At 33.6% G+C, this 19,794-nt stretch overlaps 1 protein-coding gene and 2 non-coding genes across 7 annotated transcripts; 2 read left to right on the plus strand and 1 right to left on the minus strand.

Annotated features, from left to right (window-relative positions):
- Positions 1 to 319: 319 nt before the first annotated feature.
- On the minus strand, positions 320 to 18,510 carry pdfr-1 (Calcitonin receptor-like protein 1). Of its 5 annotated transcripts, none has more exons than NM_001026000.6 (15): positions 18,448 to 18,504; positions 6,223 to 6,325; positions 5,971 to 6,039; positions 5,830 to 5,875; positions 5,549 to 5,671; positions 4,372 to 4,496; positions 3,491 to 3,594; positions 2,928 to 3,084; positions 2,725 to 2,881; positions 2,356 to 2,678; positions 2,219 to 2,308; positions 1,930 to 2,067; positions 1,783 to 1,881; positions 1,574 to 1,644; positions 320 to 945 (listed from the first exon to the last, which is right to left on the minus strand). In NM_001026000.6, the coding sequence occupies exons 2-15, from the start codon at positions 6,301 to 6,303 to the stop codon at positions 918 to 920; spliced, it is 1,611 nt and encodes a 536-aa protein (NP_001021171.1). In that variant the 5' UTR covers positions 6,304 to 6,325; positions 18,448 to 18,504; the 3' UTR covers positions 320 to 917. The 5 variants fall into 5 exon arrangements, with proteins under 5 accessions (NP_001021171.1, NP_001360187.1, NP_001293621.1 ...); NM_001372610.3 differs by having other exon boundaries at positions 321 to 945; positions 1,543 to 1,644; NM_001382898.2 differs by lacking the exon at positions 4,372 to 4,496 and adding an exon at positions 3,881 to 4,035 and having other exon boundaries at positions 362 to 945; positions 1,543 to 1,644.
- C13B9.5 lies at positions 6,411 to 6,617 on the plus strand. The gene has a single exon (NR_052382.1). It is a non-coding gene; the product is annotated as an Unclassified non-coding RNA C13B9.5 (non-coding RNA).
- Positions 18,511 to 18,640: 130 nt separating the features above from the next.
- Positions 18,641 to 18,707, plus strand: M01G4.6. The gene has a single exon (NR_052383.1). It is a non-coding gene; the product is annotated as an Unclassified non-coding RNA M01G4.6 (non-coding RNA).
- Positions 18,708 to 19,794: the final 1,087 nt, after the last annotated feature.

Consider the following 19,794-nt stretch of genomic DNA (forward strand, 5'->3'; position numbering starts at 1 on the left):
TATTTCGCAACCACCGCACACTTTTTTCGCAAGCCTCCCACGTTTTTTCCATGATATTGTTGCATTTTTTCAAAAGAAAAAACGTGCGAGGCTTGCGAAAAGTGTGCGGTGGTTGCGAATAGGCCCCCCCTGCATCCTGTTTTGGTGCATCCTGTTTTCGTGCATCCTGTTTTGGGTTGCATCCTGTTTTGGTGGGTCCTCGATGATTTTTGAGTCTATGAGTATTTGCCTATTTTCGACGCAGAAAGGTAGGCATTCTTATGAAGTGAAAGTTTCGTATTGAAATGTGTAATGAACATAGACCAAGAAACACAATGAATAAAATCCAAAATTTTTATTTAGAATAATAATTAATCTGATACACAGTTTTAGTTTGTTTTTATTCGATTCATGCGCAACAATTTCTCGAATGTTTTCTGACGATAATCACTGGGATAAAAGGGGAAAATGGTGGGGAAAACAATGAGGATACTATTATACATGATAAATTCAGTTCATATGGATTGTTTTAAAATGAGATTCTCAGAATTTCCGATGAATGCAGAAAAAAAGCATGTTCTAGGCAAGATGAAGTCTACAAAAAGAAGCCTGATGAAGCAATGATCAACAATTGGCAACTGAGAACAAAAATATCAAAAGCGGAAAAAATATGTGAAATATACAAGAGGAAAGTTTCATTTTTTTCAAATTTGCAAACAATGTCGAATAAAATGTTTTTAAAAAATCGAATCAAGAAATGAGAGACGGAGATTGACACGGTGGGTTTGACAACAATGAAGAATGGTAATCCCGTTATCGTGAAGAATAATGGTTTTTTGTTTAACAATTAAACAATTTGGAACGTTTTCAATAAGGAACATTTGGGGGGAAAATGATAAAAAATGATTTTAAAATAATCTGATGGAGTTACTCGGAGATTATGGAGATTTTGTGGAGCGATTGGATCTGGAAATTAAAAAATTGGTTGGAAGACTCGGAGAATAAATTTACAGGTACGACAAGAACATTTTGGTTTCAACGTTGTAGTTTTCTAGAGTTTGAACAGAGAAAACCATCAATGGATATCTTGGTTTGCGTTGAAGATATCAATAAATAGTTTACTACAGAACTTTTCTAGAAAAACAGTTAATAATTAGTTGAAACTTTTTTGAAAAAAAAAAACAACCAAAATGTAAACTGTTAACACGAGGCATATGCTGGGACATGTCTCTTTTTGTGATTTTGCAAAAGAAAAATGTGGCTTTGAACTACTTAATTCATTTTCATTTTTCACTTCATTATTCATTTTTTCTAGACAACAGCGCACAATGATATCCGTACCTATAGGTATACAATTATAAGTTATGAGCGACATTATTTTATTCTATGTGCTTGTAGTAGACTATAAAAAATTCAAGAACAAAGATTTAATTCGTTTTCACACTATACAGGAGTCGTACTCAAGTTAAAAACCTTCTAAATGTCATTTGACTAAATGTAATAAATAGCATTACAAAAGCACACTATCACAGAAAAACTTGCATTAAACCACGCAAGCCGTACCAATTTATTCTTTGTTTTCTACTCTTCATACCCTTCACGAAGAGGTGTCATTTCACCAGCCGATCCGTATCCATTATTGTTTGCATTCTTTTCTTCTTCCATCTGAAATTATCTTTTTACTACTCAAACAACTGTTGACACATCCTGCTGGAAATATACTCATATCAGCAACTAATTCTAACTTAAGCATTTTCAGCAAAAAACAGAAAGCTAAAAAAATGTATATTTGCAAATTCTTACCACTGCATCTTTCATCAGCTTCGTCGTGGAATCATCGCTACCTTTTTTACTCCTTGACGGGAACGGAGAAAGTTTTCCAAACTCGTCAGCGTTATTTGTCTGAAAATATTTTGGCTCAAGAGCTCAAATCTCGAGGGAATAACTAACCTGTGGTGCACTTGCATTAGCTGTTCCATTTTTTGCAGCATAATGGGATGCGACGCTTCGTGATCCTCGTCGAAGTTCGTTTTGTGATTTATGGAGGAGTCGATACCGAGCATAGAAGGTCTTGAGGACGTGATTAACCTGAAAATAGTTAGTGCGAGCCAATAATTGATAGAAAAGGCAACGAAATGTAGAAAAACCCTAGATTATGAAATGTTAATCGAAATTTTACATATTAAACAAACTGTTCTCAATACATTTATTGATTTTCAGAGCAGAAAATGATTTTTACCTCCTTGTTCGTAAAGCAATAAATACTGGCAACCATAAGTCCTTGATACATATAGGTGAAAGAGGCGGTGTACGTCCAAACAGCAAATACCTGGCAAAATTTAGTCTTGCCATTCTTCAAAGACTGAATAAACTCACCATAATATTATCCCTAGTTGGTGCAAACGGAATTGTTTGCATTATATTCGGAACACCTAACAGCGGCAATAACATCATTGCAGCTTTGACCGATTTTTTCAGACCTGCTTCAGACGTATTGTTAGATTCTCGAACTTTACTGTAGAGCACTCGAATGACATTACAGATGAAGAATAGATTTATCACAAGTTCTGCCATCCTAGGACCATCTAGAATCCAAAATTCTGGTTCTAAATAATAGGATCCTAAGCATCGTTCCACTTTGAAGTCTTTTTTGATGAGCACCACAAGTAGCCAGAGCATTGTGTGAACCAATGGGATACCTGGAAAAATGAAAATAAGTTGTTCAAAATTTATTAAAAACGTTACCGTATCCAGCAATGAAATAGGGTAACAATTTTGGCTCCGAGTTGAAAAATCCAAAAACAATTTGATTATTCAAATAAATTCCTTCTAAGAACATCCAACAAAACGTAACGGTTTTGAAATATTCCAAAAAGAAGAACATTCCTTCACAAACGATTGGCTGAAATTTGAATCAATTAATCAAGCTTAACGCTTTCACAACTAACCATAGTATTTATCGTTTTTCCTTCTGCTGAGTTCGTGTGAGGACCATTTTCACCAGTGAATATTAAGTCAATATAGAGTACCAGCCGAAGTATTACAACCATAAGCATTGCAATCATTAAATGTAAGTGCAGCAGATTTCGGAATACTCGAAGCCGCCTGAAAAAACCATAGCATTTTAAAGTCTGTTGCTCATAGATTTAACATTTTAAGGCTTTCGCTTGGGCAATAAGCCTGCATAAATTTATACCCACCGTTCGCCATTGATTCCGAACTTTATTTTTAAAAACAAACTACTTTTAATTTTTTTTGTATTTAAAATTTCAATTTTTCAGTCGAATACATTAAAATATACCGACATTCGCCAAAAAAATTTGAAATAAATTAGCATGAATTAACTTTTTCTTTTTATTTCTACAAGTTACCTTTTATTTATCCGCATAACATTACTGTGGCATCACTAATTTTTGGGAAAACGAGGCGTAAGTTGCGCCGAGTCATAGTTTAAAGAGGTTGACTTTTTAAAATTGTAACTTTCAAAATTAAAATTGAATTAAACACCCACCGAAAATACGAAAAAATTGAAATCGCCAATATCAGAGATACTAATGACAGTCCGAGTCCCACGAATTCCAGTTTCCTTGCATTTCGTGCTACTTCTTGAGCTATCTGAAAACACAAAATTAAAACTGAACAACTCTTCAATTTTTGATTCAAATTTACATTAAAAAAATTGTGAAAAGGCAAACAATTTGTGTGATGAATAAATGTGAAGTAGCAGGGTGAATTATACTAAAGAAAAGAGAAAACAACAAGAATAGCAGTGAAGAGTGTGAATTGTGAGTGAGAAAATATGGAAAATGAGCAGCAAAAAATGGTGTGAATGTGTATTAAAATGTTCAAAAAGTGGAGCAAAACTGGTGAGAATTGAAAAATATTAATTGAAATAAAATACCGTCAACGATTCGTTGTTCAAGTTCTGCATGATATATATGACTTCATCCGTGTAGCACATTGTGAAGTTCGTCCAACCGGGTAACGTCGGCCCCATCTCTCCAGCATTTCGTCCCGACCAGACTCCTGACACGTGACAGTCCTTTGTGATGTTTTCTGTGTAGAGGGTTACGGTAGAAATATTGGTAGAAGTGGTTGATTGGTTGATTGGTTGAATAGATATAGATAGATACAAAATGTTTCTGTGTGTATGGTGTGTTGTGGTGGTGTACAGTACTTTGTGTTTGACGTGGCAATAATGACGTAGCAACATATAGAAGAACAGACACATATGAAAGTACTAGGGATAGATTAAATAAAAAAAGAAATTGATAGATTAAAAAGTAGACATTGAACACAGAGCAAACTCAGGCAAAAGAGATAGTTAAACAGAAGTATTGGAAAAGAATGAAGTAGGTAAGCTTTTGAGTAATAATTTGCAAAACTCCGTACTTTTGCATCTTCATAATCGATCTTGAAGCAGACGGTGAAATTGGTCCATCCCCAGGGATTCTCGTAGTGACCCGGCTTCTTTCCTGCCCATCGTCCAGTCTCGTCGCACCGTTTTACAATGTATTCTGTAATCGGATGGGGAAGAAGAAGAACGTAGATCAGGTCGGTAAGGGATGAAGAATATAATGCAGGAATCGGATAGTTTTTAAAAAATTATTTTTTTCAAATGATTTTTCTTACTTTAGATTAAACTCGGCTCAGGAACTAATTTTTTTGTAGGAGAGTAACTTTAAAGTAAAAATTGAGTAAAAATTGACTTGTTGCTAGTAAAAATTGACTTGTTGCTGATCGCTGTGGATCGTGATATTTTTTATAAATACTCTGTGATATTGTGTCATTTCGATGAAGGCATCTAATGTTTGAACAGATTTACCAGTTAATTAGCTGTTCAGTTTTACTGAGGTTGCCTGGAAGGTAGGCAGGCAGTCATTTTCGCCTGACTATCTCAAAGTTAGAAAACAACTTTGCATAGAAATCTGTCAACTGAGCCAATCTTTTTTTTTCAAATTAAAAATTCAAACTTTTGAACATAGGAAGGTAGAAAGAATGGGGTTAGTAACACAAACAAAGAAATCGATGAAGTTTTAAAATTACAATATTTTCATAAATATTTTAAATTTTAATTTTTAGCAAAGCAAAAGATCTTAATGAACACAGGGGATGTATTTTAACAAACAGGGATTTTCAGCCAACATTTGAAATTGGGGAAGAATGGGCATTGAAGCATTAATTATAAATAAAGCGCAATTACAAATTGTCAAGCTTTGCATTCCACATAGAAAAAATATTTAAAAAAGCCAAGCAATTGGATATGAAGAATTTTTTTGATTGCTTTGTTTCAAAGTCATGCTTTTTTCAAATCAATTTTCTCATCGAAAAAAAACTAAATCAATGTTTCAAAACAAGTACACCATGCGTTCTATAGAAAAACGTCAGCCACCAGCGTTAGTCACTCTTCCAAAATTTGTTTTTATTAATTGGAAAAGGTAAATTTCAAAATACTAGACATACACTTAAAGGAAACCTAATTTTATATAATTTTCTACTATCCCTATCAGCCCCGATAGCTTTTTTTCAAAGCTACCGTAATATTTTTTAATTGGAAAAATAGACTCACTGTTTGGGTCTAGGCCTTTCATATGCGGACATTGTAATGTGACTGATGAATTTGCAGGTGTCGGCGGCCAACATAGTACTGTATCATACGTGGCATTACACCAAATTCGTGTATCATTTGGATCTGAAAAAGTACGAAAAATTATAAGAGCTCTTCCAAAAATATTTTTATAATTGTCAAGATTAATATAATTCTAGAATTGGAATTTAACATCATATCGAAATAAGTTATCGATTTGTGAAAAAGTGTAAGAATGACAAAAAACTGATAAAAAATCTCACCTCGTTCAGGGAATAAATTGTTGTGATCAAGCATCTTTTTGCACAACTGAAAATTAGAAAGTTACATTGATTTGAAATGTTCAACCGTGTGTCTTGACGCTTTATCATCCAAGATTACAAAAATAAGACTCGGCTACTCACCGGATAAGACTCTTCAAGAACATCCATTGCTTCGTTGAACGCCTGAACACTGGTCGACGCTAATACGTTCTGAAATTTTGGAATTTTTATCAGATAAGAAACTACAAACTCCAAAAACTCATAGTCTAGGGCATTTCAAAATTTCAAATTAATTGATCTATAAGAGATGCACTAAACAACCCGAAATCATGTTTATCATTAGAATTGTTCTTCAACCAAAATAACAAATCATGTCATGCGTACTCTACTTACCCAACCAGATTCAACCATTTCGCTCAGCTTCGTCGAATTATCGAGAATCGAAACGTTGAACGGTGACGTGGCATCCGCCATGATATGAGTCAGTGATGAAGTTCTGGAAAGATATTTAAGTTATTTTGAAATATATTATTTTCGCTAACTGATTAACTATCAAAACGTACAACAAGATATATTTTTAATTATTAAAGAACGTTCGCGTTAAATATGAAAGGTGAAAAATTATATCAAACTTTGCAAACATATATACGGAGAGAATCTTCAAAGAAAGTTATAAATTTAAATATGCAAGGACACAAAAAAAGATCATCTTAATCATATGATAAAGTAATGATAAGAATAATGTATTCAACCAAAAAAATTGGTCTGGAATGATGACTTTTGGTTGGCGTTAGCCCAAAGAAAAATGCTCATTTCTTTCCAACTCTAATAGAGACCGGTTGACATTCGATACGCAGATGCCCACAGACAAGAATCAAACAGTTGTCAGGAGCAGATAACTGACATGATATCAGGGCAAACGAAATTGAAGATTTTTTTGGTGGAAAGCGAGAGAATGAGAGAATGAGATATGGGAATGTTTCCGTGTGGGTTGAGGGTGATGAGTAGTTAAGGACCGGAAAAAAAAAACCTATAAATAACACATCAAAAGGTGTTGAGGTTCAACTCAATTTTGGGCGATTGAATTTTTTATAAGTACACACTATGCTTTTAACATGACGTTTCATTTTTGGACATCACATAGAATAAAGTGAAGTTTTTTTTCAAAAGATCAAAAAGATGAGGGTCGGTAAGTTATTATTTCCTTGTGACTCGCAAGATTAATAAATTTTGTCTGGAAGTCACCGATCACCAACTCAAAAAATTTTATTGCAAAACGGTCACGTTTGTAGAATCAGGTAAAAATTGATCAAATGTTTGTATCGAAATCACTATTTTTTTGAAGTTCAAAAAAGCATTGATGTGCACTTCAGTCTGCCACATATCACTCTGAAATCTGAGATCTTCAAAGAAATAGTTGAAAACCGGTCAAAAATATCAAAAGTTATTGAATACTTCGGAAATATGTGAATGACAAACTATTATCTGGCAAGTTTTTCACCATTCATTTAATATTTAAAATGGGTTTTCAAGATTTTGCGATTTTGAGTAAAAAAACGTTGAGGCAATCACCTCGATTAAAAAATCAATTAGTTCAGATTTTTTGCATTTATCTTTTTTCGGAGATATTTTTCTGATGAGATGGTGTTAGGCGTTTTCGTGAAATACCTAGTTGCTATGACCTTCTTCCCTAACCAGCTTTATTGCGTGACATGTTCCTGAATGTTGTTAATCAAATATTTTATCTATTTTTTTTTTGAAGCCTGGTTAGATCTAAATTACAACTATAACTCCATCAAAAAATAGGAAAACTAATAAATCAAGTCAAAATGTTAGCAGTCTGGATATTTAAGAGCTCAGTCGTTCCGAAAATTTAATAACCCGCTGATTATAATTTGCGTTTCCCAAACAAAAAATGACGCATTTGCGTAGGAGATATTTATGTTAATTGTGGGAACTTTTTGATGGAAAAGGTTTGAAAAAAATGGACGAAGCCCCCACGCAACAACCTCCCACTGGGAGGAAGAAACCGTTAAAAATAACACATTTTTTGAAGAAAACGAGACGTTATAAGAGGTCATATTTAGATATTCATAGAAAAGAAGGCGAAAACGTCTCATTTTACTCAAAAACGGTGAACAAATATTGAAAAAAAGGGAAATTCCTAATTTTGAGAAGCTGTGCCTAAAGATCGTAATTTAGCAAAAAAATTCTGTAGAAGAAAAAGAAAACAGAACAGAAAATGGAAAAGTTTTGAAGCTCAAGAGATACTTATAAATATATTCATTGGTTTGTTTTCAGTTTCAAGACATTTGGAGGGTGGGAGGAGACAAATGAAAATAAAGAAAAGAAAATGGGAAGGCGTGCCCTAAGCAGAAGCATAGAGATTTGGTGAAAGAGAAAAAAGACAAGATATAAGAAAAAAAAACACTTAGTTATACAACAAAAAGCAATCGTGGAAATATTATAAAAAATACTCATATGAGGCTGTTAATATTTTATAGATGTTAAAAATTCTTAAACTTTTAGTTAGACGACTTGATTTTTTGGAAAGCCTATTCTAAAAATGTATCCTATGGAAAATGTATCTTAGAGCTAGTTTACTATATTTCCATAAATTTCAACTGTAACCTACGTAACTTGATTGTTGGTAGATAATGTTTGAATTTTTAAAATTTTGCCTCGAGCGATTTCTTTTTTCAAATGGCCAAAACTTGGCCTGTTTTTAACCCTATTTTTCTTAAAAACGTCTAGACCCGTCCGAAGTAATTAGTTTTTTGGGAAATACCCGACGGCAAAACCAAGCATCATTTAAAACGAACTTGGAACATAAAACTTTGTGGCGTTTTAATGAATTATGGAAAAGCAAAGAAAAAGATCAGAGAAAAAGGTTTAGGAGGGGGAGAAATCAAGGTTAAAATGCAATGAGGCGCGAATGAGCCCGTCCTTCTAAGAATGACGAGGGTCGAGAAAGTAGGGGAAAAAAGTGTAAAAGAAGAGAACAAAATTTCCAGAGATAAAATTTTGAGAAGATGTGACTTTCTCTTATTCGTTTTTTTTCTCTGAAAATCTTTTTTGTGATGGTGGTGTCCACTGAGTTTGACATGAACATATCAAGTAGAAGCCAGTCATGGAAAGTGGGGGAAAACATATTTTTTGTGCCATTTTATAGAAATTCAAGTTTTCATTTGAGAAAATATATTTTTGGGTAATATGAGATGGGCTGATCAAAAATAAATTGTGGTTGTCGTCAATGATAATTAGTAAAAATTGCTTCGACAGTCCACGAGAACATTTTTTATATTAGTGGTGTTACAATGACAGTCCATAAAATAAAATTTAAAAAGAAACAACAAAAAACTACTGAAAATTCTATTTCTTTTGATGTCAGGCACTTGATCGGTTTAGGGCAATCATGTTTCAAGCTAGATTTTTAAAAAGTTCAAATTGAGCAAGTAAAGGTCGCTGAAAGTAGTGAATTTTGTGTCAGGCTCAGACACACCATGATAAATTTTCAATGAGAAGATGAAACATTTCTCAGAATATTTTTAGGGTTTTCGGCAAGACTTCTAAAATTTTCTTCTAGAAATCGAAAGTTCAAGAGATTCTCACAAACATTCAAAATGAAATAATTTGGTTTTGGAAAGTAAATCGATTTTTGATCTAAAATATTTGATAATCATTGTATACTGAAATATTAAAAAAAAATAAATAGAGTGGGAAAATCACACGACAAGTAAGAAAAGAAAAGGGAAGAAAAAGTTAATCCGTACCGAAAAATGTGTGATCATGGGAGACGGCTCACGAGTTCTCTCCAGAAAATCAAAAATATTCCTAACAAAGTTTAATTTTTACCAAAATTTTCACTGTAAAACCCTTGAAACTTTAGCGCGCGCTAAGGAACGACAAAAATGTGAGCGGAGCCCGTAATTTGTGTCCGGCTCAACGAGCACAATTTGCGTGCTCCGCCAACGACTGGAGCCCTTGGAGAATGAGCACAAATTGCGGTGCCGGGGCCATGTGGAACCCAATCCAACGACCCCCAATCAGTTGGCTTTTATCAGAGTTGGAAATGTCTGAATTTTTCTAAGAAGAGAATTCTCCATTCAACAACCATTGGCTTATTTTACCTAACTTAAATATCTATGACGGTGAAAAAAAATTAAGAACAAAGGAATAAAAATAATAAGTGATGAAATAAAAAAAGGAAAGTAGTAAGGAGAAAAAGTGAGAGAAAACAGGATCGGATTAGCCCTATGAGCAATGAAAAAGCGTCAAGCACATACACACAGAGATGCTTGAAAAGAAGAAGAAGACGTTGCTTATTTTGATGGGATTCCCAGATTATTCATATTTTCCACTTCTCTTTCACTAAATGCTTTTTGACTAGGGAAGAGGATGAGCATTACTCGATTTTCAGAAGAGAAAGGTAATTTCCGATTTTATTTAAAAAAAATCGGAAATTGAAAACCTACCTGGTCGACCAGTCAAAAAGGAGTATTTTGATGTCAAAACTAAACACTTTAAAAAAGAAAAATCAAAGGTACATTTTTCTCTTGAGAAGAGATAATATTTCAGCTAGGGACTCGTACCCTAAATTTCTTAATAAAACCTTCTTATTCCCAATTAGGGGTTTTCAAAAAAAGGTATCACAAAAATTTAGCTTAAAAAAGCTGACCTGTAATTTTTCATAAAACTTGTTATGAATTTTTTTTGAGCCGAACATGTTCCAAATTTTCCTCAAAAAATATCCAAATCCTGAAAATAATCCCCAAAAAATTAGTAAATAAAATTATTATATAGATACTTTTTTTTAGACATTTATGGCTTCTTTTGCGTGGGAATTTTAGCTCAAAGGGCTTAACCTTCAATGTTCATGAAAGATCTTTATTCATACTTTTTGCGAGTTATTCTACAGTAGTCATCTACAGTAGTCAAAGTAAATACTTGAAATTTGGCAAGTTGAAACCCTTAAAGTTTGTAGTCACGTGGGAGTGGTCTACCGTCGAAAATTGAAAATTCGGAAAAGAGATTAGAAGGTAACGATGTAGAAAACAGGGAGAAGATTTAGTTTTTTGCCCGAGGCGCCCGGATTTTGAGTGAGAAAAAAGTGAAGGTGATGAAGAGAGTACGGATTTGATTTGATGGATAATTTATGCAAAAACTCTCCGAATGAGCCAAGCTTTTCCCCATTTTTATTTCTTTCAACTGTTTGTTGCTATTGAAATTTGAAGTTGGAGTTTATGCTTTAGCAGGGCTTAATTTTTGATCATCTATCAAAATCATTAAATATGGAAAAAAGAGTGAGGTAAAGAAGGCGTCATTGAAAATTCAAAACTCAAAACTTGAATAATAATTATAAAAATATGAGGTCGGAGATCAAATTATAAGACTAAATTTAAGCGGTTGGCCACTGAAATTTACATTTTAATTTATTTGGAAAACAAAATATTTGGAAAATGTAATATTTGAATTTAGCACAAGAGGCTCGTAACAAAGTGGCAGGCGTAGCCAAGATTCTATCAGCCATAATGACGTCACCTGAATGAAACGCCTTTAAAGTTCACTGACATGAAACTGATATATATCCGATTTTTTAAAAGTTCAAAAACTGTTCTGTTGTAATTTCAGAGTCAAGAAAATTCTGTTGAAATTTAATTTTTTTTTCAACTTTCTGTACACCGTACGTATACGACGTACAAAGTTACTGAACGCATAATTGTATATTTAAGTTTTCATAAAAGGGACGCAAAAACCTCGAAAAATTCTTCTTTCATCAGAACATTTGTTTACAAGTTATCAGTAACCCCAATGACTACCAAGAATTATTACCAATATAAAATGCTTGAAATTAGATTTCAAATAGCATTAATCAATTGACCAGGAAAAATGTGGCTGGAAAAACTTAAAAACAAGCCAATTTTTGAATCAGAAATGAGGGGTAAGAGAGGGAAAAAGAGATGGAATGGAATAAGAACTCGAAAATCAAAAATAAAATGAAATGCTTCTTCTTTTTCATCTTTTTTTTCTAGATGCTTTAAAAAGTAAAATTTGATCAAAGTTGCACAATAGTAGAGGGAATTTGAATTTTATTTTGAAAAAAGTTCTCGTTGTCTGATCGACACATACTCTTTTGAAGAATATGACGAACATAAACCGCACAATTATTTTTAGAAGCTATTTTCATTTTTCTAGTCAGAATTTAAGCTTAAACTTCAAGTGAATAATTCCCAAGAGGCATAAGAAATGTGAAGAGAATCAGAGAAAATGAGTAATTTTTGATGAAAAATTTAGACGAAGAGCTAAACAAAATGATGACTGAACAACAAGAGCTTTTTGGGAAATGAACTTTTTTGGAGCAGCTGAAACAATTAGGAAATTTGGAAAATAATTTTTAGTGGAAGAGGTTTTGATACGATTAGAAAAAGTTTTTAGAACTTTTGAAATCTATTTCACTAAAAAATTTCTAGCTCTCAGAAATTTTAAAAATTTTAATTGTTCACTACTAGAAGCCATTCAAAATCTTTATTACGATACAAGAAAAGATTAGAAATTTAATTAAAACACAACAAAATATCTCTAATTTTTTTTGAAATATGGACATTTTGACAGCTGAAATACTATGAAAAATATAAAAATTTAAATGAAATAAATTGAATCACATCATAGATTCATAGATCTTTTGGATAAAAAAGTTTTCAGCGAAATTTGTAAAGATGAAAAGATACATTATATACATTTTCAAGTAATCAGAAGTTTTCAAAAATTTGAAAATCAGAATAAATTTAAGGATTAACTGAACTTTAAAATGTTCTGTCACTGCTATTTTGAGCTGAGTTCAGAAGTATAATAACTCTAAAAGAGAACAAAAACTGGGTATGTTCAACTCGCATAGAAATGCACATTTTTTCGTAATTATGACTTTAGAATTATATCCTTTTCGCGGTATAATAGAAAAATAAAGTTTTGCCAATGACGACAAACTGAAGGTTTAATTTCTTGTTTTTTGTTGAAAAAATCAAGAAATCGAGACATTTTTCATGGAACATGAACACATGGATACATCAAAAATGCCCACGCAGAATGGAACAAACTGGAAAAATGTCACAACAACAAGAGGGGGCAAGAGCGGGAGCAGTTTAATTGAATTTACAGCTTACTCTCTCCTTCCCAACTCTATCACAATTTCTGACTTCTCAATCGCCGAGTACTTGATGATTTTATTTTTTCTTCTTGTTCAGAACTTGAAATGTACTAATGATTTTTTGTTCAACTTGAAATAAGTTGAAGATTGAAAAAATGTTCAAAGCACAATTCGTCTCATTTTTATTAATTTAAAAAGGAAATAAAAGTGGAAAAATAGGGCAAATTGACGGGTTGACATGGTGAATTTTCTAATTTATTTCGGGAAACTAAATAGGAAGAAAACGAAAACGAAGAAATTGAAAAATGACGTGTAAATTTCGGTGGGTCCTAAAATTCTAGCAACCGTGAAGAGAATAGGAAAAAAAAATAAAATTTCGGTTTTTAGTTATTTGGCAAATCGGATTCGAAAAAAAATAACATCAGCAATTTTCCAATTATTTCATTATATCAAAACTTACAAAACTTCTATATCCCCAAGAAAAGGTTGAGAACTGCCGTAACACCAAATCCCATCATTAAGAAATCGTATATAATGGTCCCTCGAATCCAAAAACCATGTCAAAAACTGAGAATAAACCAAAAAAAGGTCATAACCCTAATCTCAAATTCAAACTTGATGCCAAGCATGAAAAACAACTAAAATGGAAACATTAGTACTTCAGGACCCAATTGAAAAAACAAAAAAAAAGGAATTTTCGTTTCGAAAGCGCTATGAAATCTTAAAAAAAATCTTGTGGTCAGCAACTAATAATATTTTACCAATACATAAATATTCATAAAATTCATGCTCCAGGCTAAAAGTCAGCGTACTAGAACCTCGTCTTCAAAATAAATAGAACCATAAATAACTTCGTTCCAGTTTCTGTTTTTTCTCGCCTTTATTTTTCATGTGATAAGTCACGTTCCACCTGTGTTTTCCGCTTGTTTTGCGATGAAGCATGTTAGTAGATATTAGTAGGCTTCATATTCGGAATGTTATCCAGAATGTGAACACTAACTTGAACTTGAGTTTCGGAATCATGAATGTAATCCAAAAATGGATATGTTTAGCCAACTAAGAAATAATATTTTCAACTGTTCCAAGATATTTACTCCAACATATTTTGGTTTTGTAATTCAATAATTTATTGTTGTCTTCAATAAATTTAATAGCTTTTTATCACTTCAAAACAAAAACAGTTGGTACCCTAATATCGAAATTATCCGAATATTCATAGGCTTTAAGCTATTTGTAGCTTTCAAATCTACTGAAAAGAACAAAGAGGGTAGTTAGCAACCAGCCTACGCCATCAAAAGGTAGACATAATTCTATATTTAGGTTATCACTGACTTCTATCTGACATCAATGGAAAACACTTCTTCAAAAGCTCACGGATCGAGGGCATGCGAGAAGATGGAGAGATAGAATGTGAGACAGAAAACTGACGCTCAATTGGTAAAAAAAAACGAAGGAAAAGAAAAAAAAACGACGAAGATGCGGTGAGGAACAGGAGAAGAGGACAAGCTGAAAAAGTAAAAGAAGCATAAAAAGAGGAATAAGAATAAGAAGAAAAAAGAAGCAGTACAAATTGAATCAGGCACATAGTGTGCTCATCTATGCTTTGCTCTCAGACCTAAACTCTCTTCATCTGTATCATTTGCTCTTTCTCAAACATTAATTTTCAGAGAAAAAAGTCTTAATTGGAAGCGAGAGCAGGACTTCATTAACAGAATAGTTGGGCCGAGTCTTACTTCCGCCCCGATTTTAGAATGTATGATGGAGATGAGGAGAGGGTAGTGATCGGCTCAAAGATTTTCAGAAAGAAATATTCTGAATTTTTTAATTGTTGGTCGGAATGGGAAAATCTCGGTTTAGCTGAATTTTTAAATTCAATGAACTGGAAAGTTCATAAAAGGTTTAAAGAAATCTAGTTTAAACTATTGAGAATCTCTCAAAATGCTCAAAAATGTTGCAGATCTGCTTCCACATTTTAGGTGCCCAGTGTCGGTGGTTTGCTCTCAAATTCCAAAAGCAAAAAGTTCCAGAAAAAAAAGCGAAAAATAGGGAACTTTAAAAATGTTGAAACATCAAAATAGCAAACAAACACTCAAAATGTTTATACATATTTGGGTGGCGTGAAGCACATAAAAAGTGGGACGAGTGTCCTCCCACATGAGCACTCATATACATTGGCTTATGCTTATTATGTATCTCTTTGGTTCATTTGTGTGTGCATCTCTCCGCCCCCTTTTTAATGAGAAGGCCAAACATAGACAGAAAAGGGTCGAAAAATTCAATTTAGTTGCGGAAAAGGGCAAACTCAATCAAAATAATTCAACAATTTTCGGATTTTGAAAATTTTTGCTAGGGGTTCGGTTTACAGTCTGCACTATTCTCGTTTTGGGTTTAAATTCCAAGGAAGCACAAAGTTTGTTCAATGTATGTAATTATCATTTTAATTTAGAAAATTAACTGAAAAGTTATTAAGCACTTTGGCAATGGGCAGGTATTTTCGAGTTTCAAAAGCTTCTTTTCTGGTCAGCAAAGTACTTGGAAAACTTTTTCTGCGTAAAAAGGTTTCAGATTGCAAAACAGGAAACGATTATGGAAAAGTGACTGGGAGAAGGCTAAGAAATTTATAAAAAAAAACCATTCCCCCCATGTGTGTTCTGAATTTCTGCCTTGATGCCGAGCTGGTCGCGATAGCCAGTCAAATGCACTCACCAAACCACATCGGGAATAGCATCCGAAGGGGGCTTTAACCATGCGGGTTTGACTCAACTAGCTAGAGAGGAGCACCGGCGGATGTATCATCATCATCCGACCGCTCGCGCCAGATGGCTCCGAAACCGGTTTATCCAGGTAAGAAACTCATAACCTACATGGGTGTCCAACTCCATGTTGACCGCCCAGTATAGTGGGTTGGGGATCCACCACTGGGGTCAAGCCGGAAAGAAGTCTAAGAGAGAACTGGCGGTTGCGGAGTGCCATGCAAGAACGAGAGATAAGCGGTGTGAACGATATAACACGAGAAGTTACCATGAAACCCCCTTTATTAGCTCGAAAGAATATAGAAAGAAGGGGAACTGTCGATAAGGGAATAGTTTAACGTGTCATTAGCGGATGTTAGCGTCTTCCGTATAGGAAGATTGCTATACAAGTCACTAAAGCGGGTGATAAACTATTAAGGGAATAAATAAAGATAAATAATTATAAAAGAAGAACGATCCGCAGGAGCGGTGACGAGACGAGTGAAGGGAGTTGAGTCGAAACTAATTTAGGCCAGCGAATTAGGACGAGCAAGGAGGGCGCGCGGTGAGACCCGCGGCGCACACTCGCTGCGAGACCATTGAGCTTGGCGGGAGATTCAAATGAGGGCGCGCATTAGATTAGAGAAAGGGGGAGATAGAGCGACTGGAAGGAGCGGTTTATAGGTTTTCTGGTACGGCGAACACGATGGGAGTATTCGCGAGTGTCTCAGAGTACCAGATAATTGGGAGATGGGACCATCTCACAACAGATCATAGAAAATTTATATATTTTATATCTAATCATGGTGCATATTCAGATGAGATATAAAAGTGTTCTGGAACAGAGTACTAATAATTTTTGCTTATCTCAAGTGGAATGTTTTAACTGATCGTAAAATAAATCATGGCCGAAAATGGTACCATTTTTCATCTCTAGGAACTCTGTTCCGTGTTTTTCATATTTTTTAACTGCACTAAAGATCAGGTCATGTAGTTGTAGTACGGAGTACACTTCAAAATTCTCATAGTGCATCCTTTTTATGGTTCTTCATGAAACCCTGCTATTTTGGTCTAGATTAATATTGCAAAAAATAGTTGTAGAACTTCAGATTGAAAACCCAGATTCTCTTGCGTTTCAGACAATCTACATCGACGAGGCGTCGACGCATCTAACCCGCCTCTTTCATCGCCACCCTCGCGCCCTTTCTGTCACTTTCACTGGAAAAGTACGTTTTACTGTATTTTCTAATTTTTTTAATACATGGATTTTAAAATTTTTTATAATATATTATAACCCACTGGAACCATGTAGACGATATTTGAAAATTAAAATGTATAAAATTGAAAAAGTTTTGTGAATTTTTTATTCCCGATATTTCAAGTTTGGAAGGAAATTCTAAAGACTTTTCATCTAGTTTCAAGGCTATGGTCATTATCAAGTAGATGGAACAAGAAAGTTTCAAGAAGTCTTTAAGGAAACATGAATGAGTGGTCCATCATTAAAGTGAATAGAAAGAAGGAAAAGCATCAGAAGACATTAGTTTATATCAAACATCCATCACGTGACTCTACAGATCTCATTCTTCCCTTCCTCTTTTCACTTCAATGAAGAAGAGCAAGATAAAACTGACGTCTTCAGCTTTTATCCTGATGAAATTCTTGATTCTTCAAGACTTTCTTAGATTCTCTTTGAATCCGACGAGTCATTTCTTCAGAAATAGTGAAAATATTGAGAAAAACAGAAAAAGGAAGGCGACCGTGAATTTTTAAGTTTTTGTTTCAAGACTTAAGTTAAATTTAAGAATTCAAGATTGCAAACTGCTGAAAATCTCTAGAATCCTAGAGTGTTTAGAAACACCAAAAGAAGAAACAACAAGACTCGCTGGGGCAGGAAAAGATATGGAAAATTGCTCTGGCCCAATTTATTTTATTTTTGCTCTTTCTCTCTTTCTCCCTATATTTTTTTTAACAGCGGGGGCAGCGTGGGTATCCTCTGGAGAGTAGAAACACAGACAACTACCCTTCTGAAAATGTTCATTTTTTCAAGGGAAAAGGATTCTGCAGAATAGGTTACAGGAATTGAATGAGAAAGGTCATAAGGTTTTTGTTTTACAAGAAAAGATTAAGCTTTAGAATAGTACTACTATCATTAATCAACATTAAAAAGTATTCAAATACCAAATCTCCAAAAAAGTTGGGAGGTTAAGGAAGGCAGGTAGGTAGATTGCAGGAACGTATACAGGAAAATTTAAATGTTTACCATATAAGGTTTAGTTTTGATAACGAATCGTATCATCTTCAAAAAATAAAAACATGGTTCATCGATTTTCTATAAACTTCAATATGTTCTATTTTTACAGTTTTTTGATAATTCGGTTGTGAGGAGCTAATACATATGAAAGCAAAACTGAACAGACAAAAAACATAGCAAATGTTCCGGAAAACTGAGAAAATCTAAAAATATCAAGTTGGTCTGAAAATAGCATTTGTAAAAATTCAATTAATACGAAAATAACAATCCAAGAAAAATGAATTGTCTAGACCCATTCAAGGTCGTTTATTCTTTCAAACGTTTTTTGGAATCCCTAATTTTCAACTTCAATAAAATATTTGCAAAAATCATGGGAAATGCGAAAGAGTATAAACAAAATGAACTTTAAATAATGACTAACAAGAAGAAAATAATTAAAGAGCGGAAGAACATGTGTAATCCAAAATAAATCTGATAATTGGTCGACTTACCATTTTTCAATTCGACGTTTGACCAATTCTTCGTTGTCTTGTTTTCACTGGTCTTACCTGAAAAATCAAAATTATTTATTTTAATTTCCAAAGCAAATATGAAAAAAAACTGCGGCGCGGAACAAGAAACGTACTCGAAGAGGTGATTGGATGAAAGGAGAAAAAGTTTAACCAACGTGAAAACCCGGGGCCATGAATTGGATTCGAGTTCGTCTTCTACTTCTCCAAGATGATTGGATTTTTCAAGTGGATTGCTGCTCAACGAGGAAATAGGCACAAAAAACTCGTTGGAGTTTCCCACACACAATTTGATTAGATATGGGACGATCATATTTGTGATGATGGTGGAAATGTGCAAAGTCAAGTTTGATTAGTTATGGAACACCTTCTGTTCCTTCGGAGATGAAAAACTCAGAAATTATTGAAAACAAGTAGATTGAAGTAGAAATAGTGGAAGTTGAAGACATCTAAAACATCACCAGATTTTTTTTGTGATTTTTCTTCAATATCTTAAACTAGAAAAAGAAGTTTAAAGGTTTATAAAGCTCCACAACTGTACAGTTAATGTAAGGTTTTAGGGGACGCACGATATTCAGTTCTAATTTGAAATTGAGTTGTCTCGTTTTATACAATTATTTAAGGACACATCTTACTGTATCAATGCTTTAAATTCACATGACATTTAATGCCAAATGTATAGAAGTTAAATTCAAACAGAATGCGTAGAAAAAACTTAAAACTACTCTAACTGGACTAAAAATTATCACTGAAACTCTACAACTGAAACCGAAAAGCCAAACTTTACCTTGACATTATTTCACATATTACTTTTTTTTGGAATAAAAAGGTTTGCAACATTATTATTTATTTGAAACCAAGATTAGCTCAAAATCTTTGGAATGCATAAAATATTATAGGTTCTAAGAAAGTGTACCGCAATATTCGCCCAAGAATAGAATCAAACATTCAATTAATAACATTCAAGCAAGTCATAAATTGTGTTTTCTTGTTGTTGTCAAGAAAACTTGCTCCGACATACATAAAAAAGAGCCTTTGGGGGCAATAAAGCTGAATAATTAGGTGAACGCACGACATAATTTTACTTTTAAAAGATTGAATGATAATAAATAAGGACGATGAAAGAGAGTGAAGAATATTTTCTGGCTTTTATGGAAATTAGGTTCTCCAGAAACAAGGACATACAGAGATGGAGAGAATTAGTTTTTTGCAGGAAGAGAAAGATGGAGAGCAAGAAAATGTAAGATTTCTGTGAAAAAGTTTGTGTGAGAAAAGAGATAGGTCATGTGTAGGAAGAGGTAATCAAAATGCAAATGTGTCGAAAAACGT

Source organism: Caenorhabditis elegans, chromosome III (assembly GCF_000002985.6).
Source record: "Caenorhabditis elegans chromosome III".
Taxonomy (NCBI): domain Eukaryota; kingdom Metazoa; phylum Nematoda; class Chromadorea; order Rhabditida; family Rhabditidae; genus Caenorhabditis; species Caenorhabditis elegans.

Coding starts and splice junctions, on each gene's coding strand:
- pdfr-1 (NM_001025999.6), bottom strand. CDS start 6,303: ATGGCGGATGCCACGTCACCGTTCAACGTTTCGATTCTCGATAATTCG. Junction 6,040..6,222: donor AAATGGTTGAATCTGGTTGG/GTAAGTAGAGTA, acceptor CCAAAATTTCAG/AACGTATTAGCGTCGACCAG. Junction 946..1,573: donor ATGACACCTCTTCGTGAAGG/GTATGAAGAGTA, acceptor TTTAATTTCCAG/ATCCAATCGCTCCACAAAAT.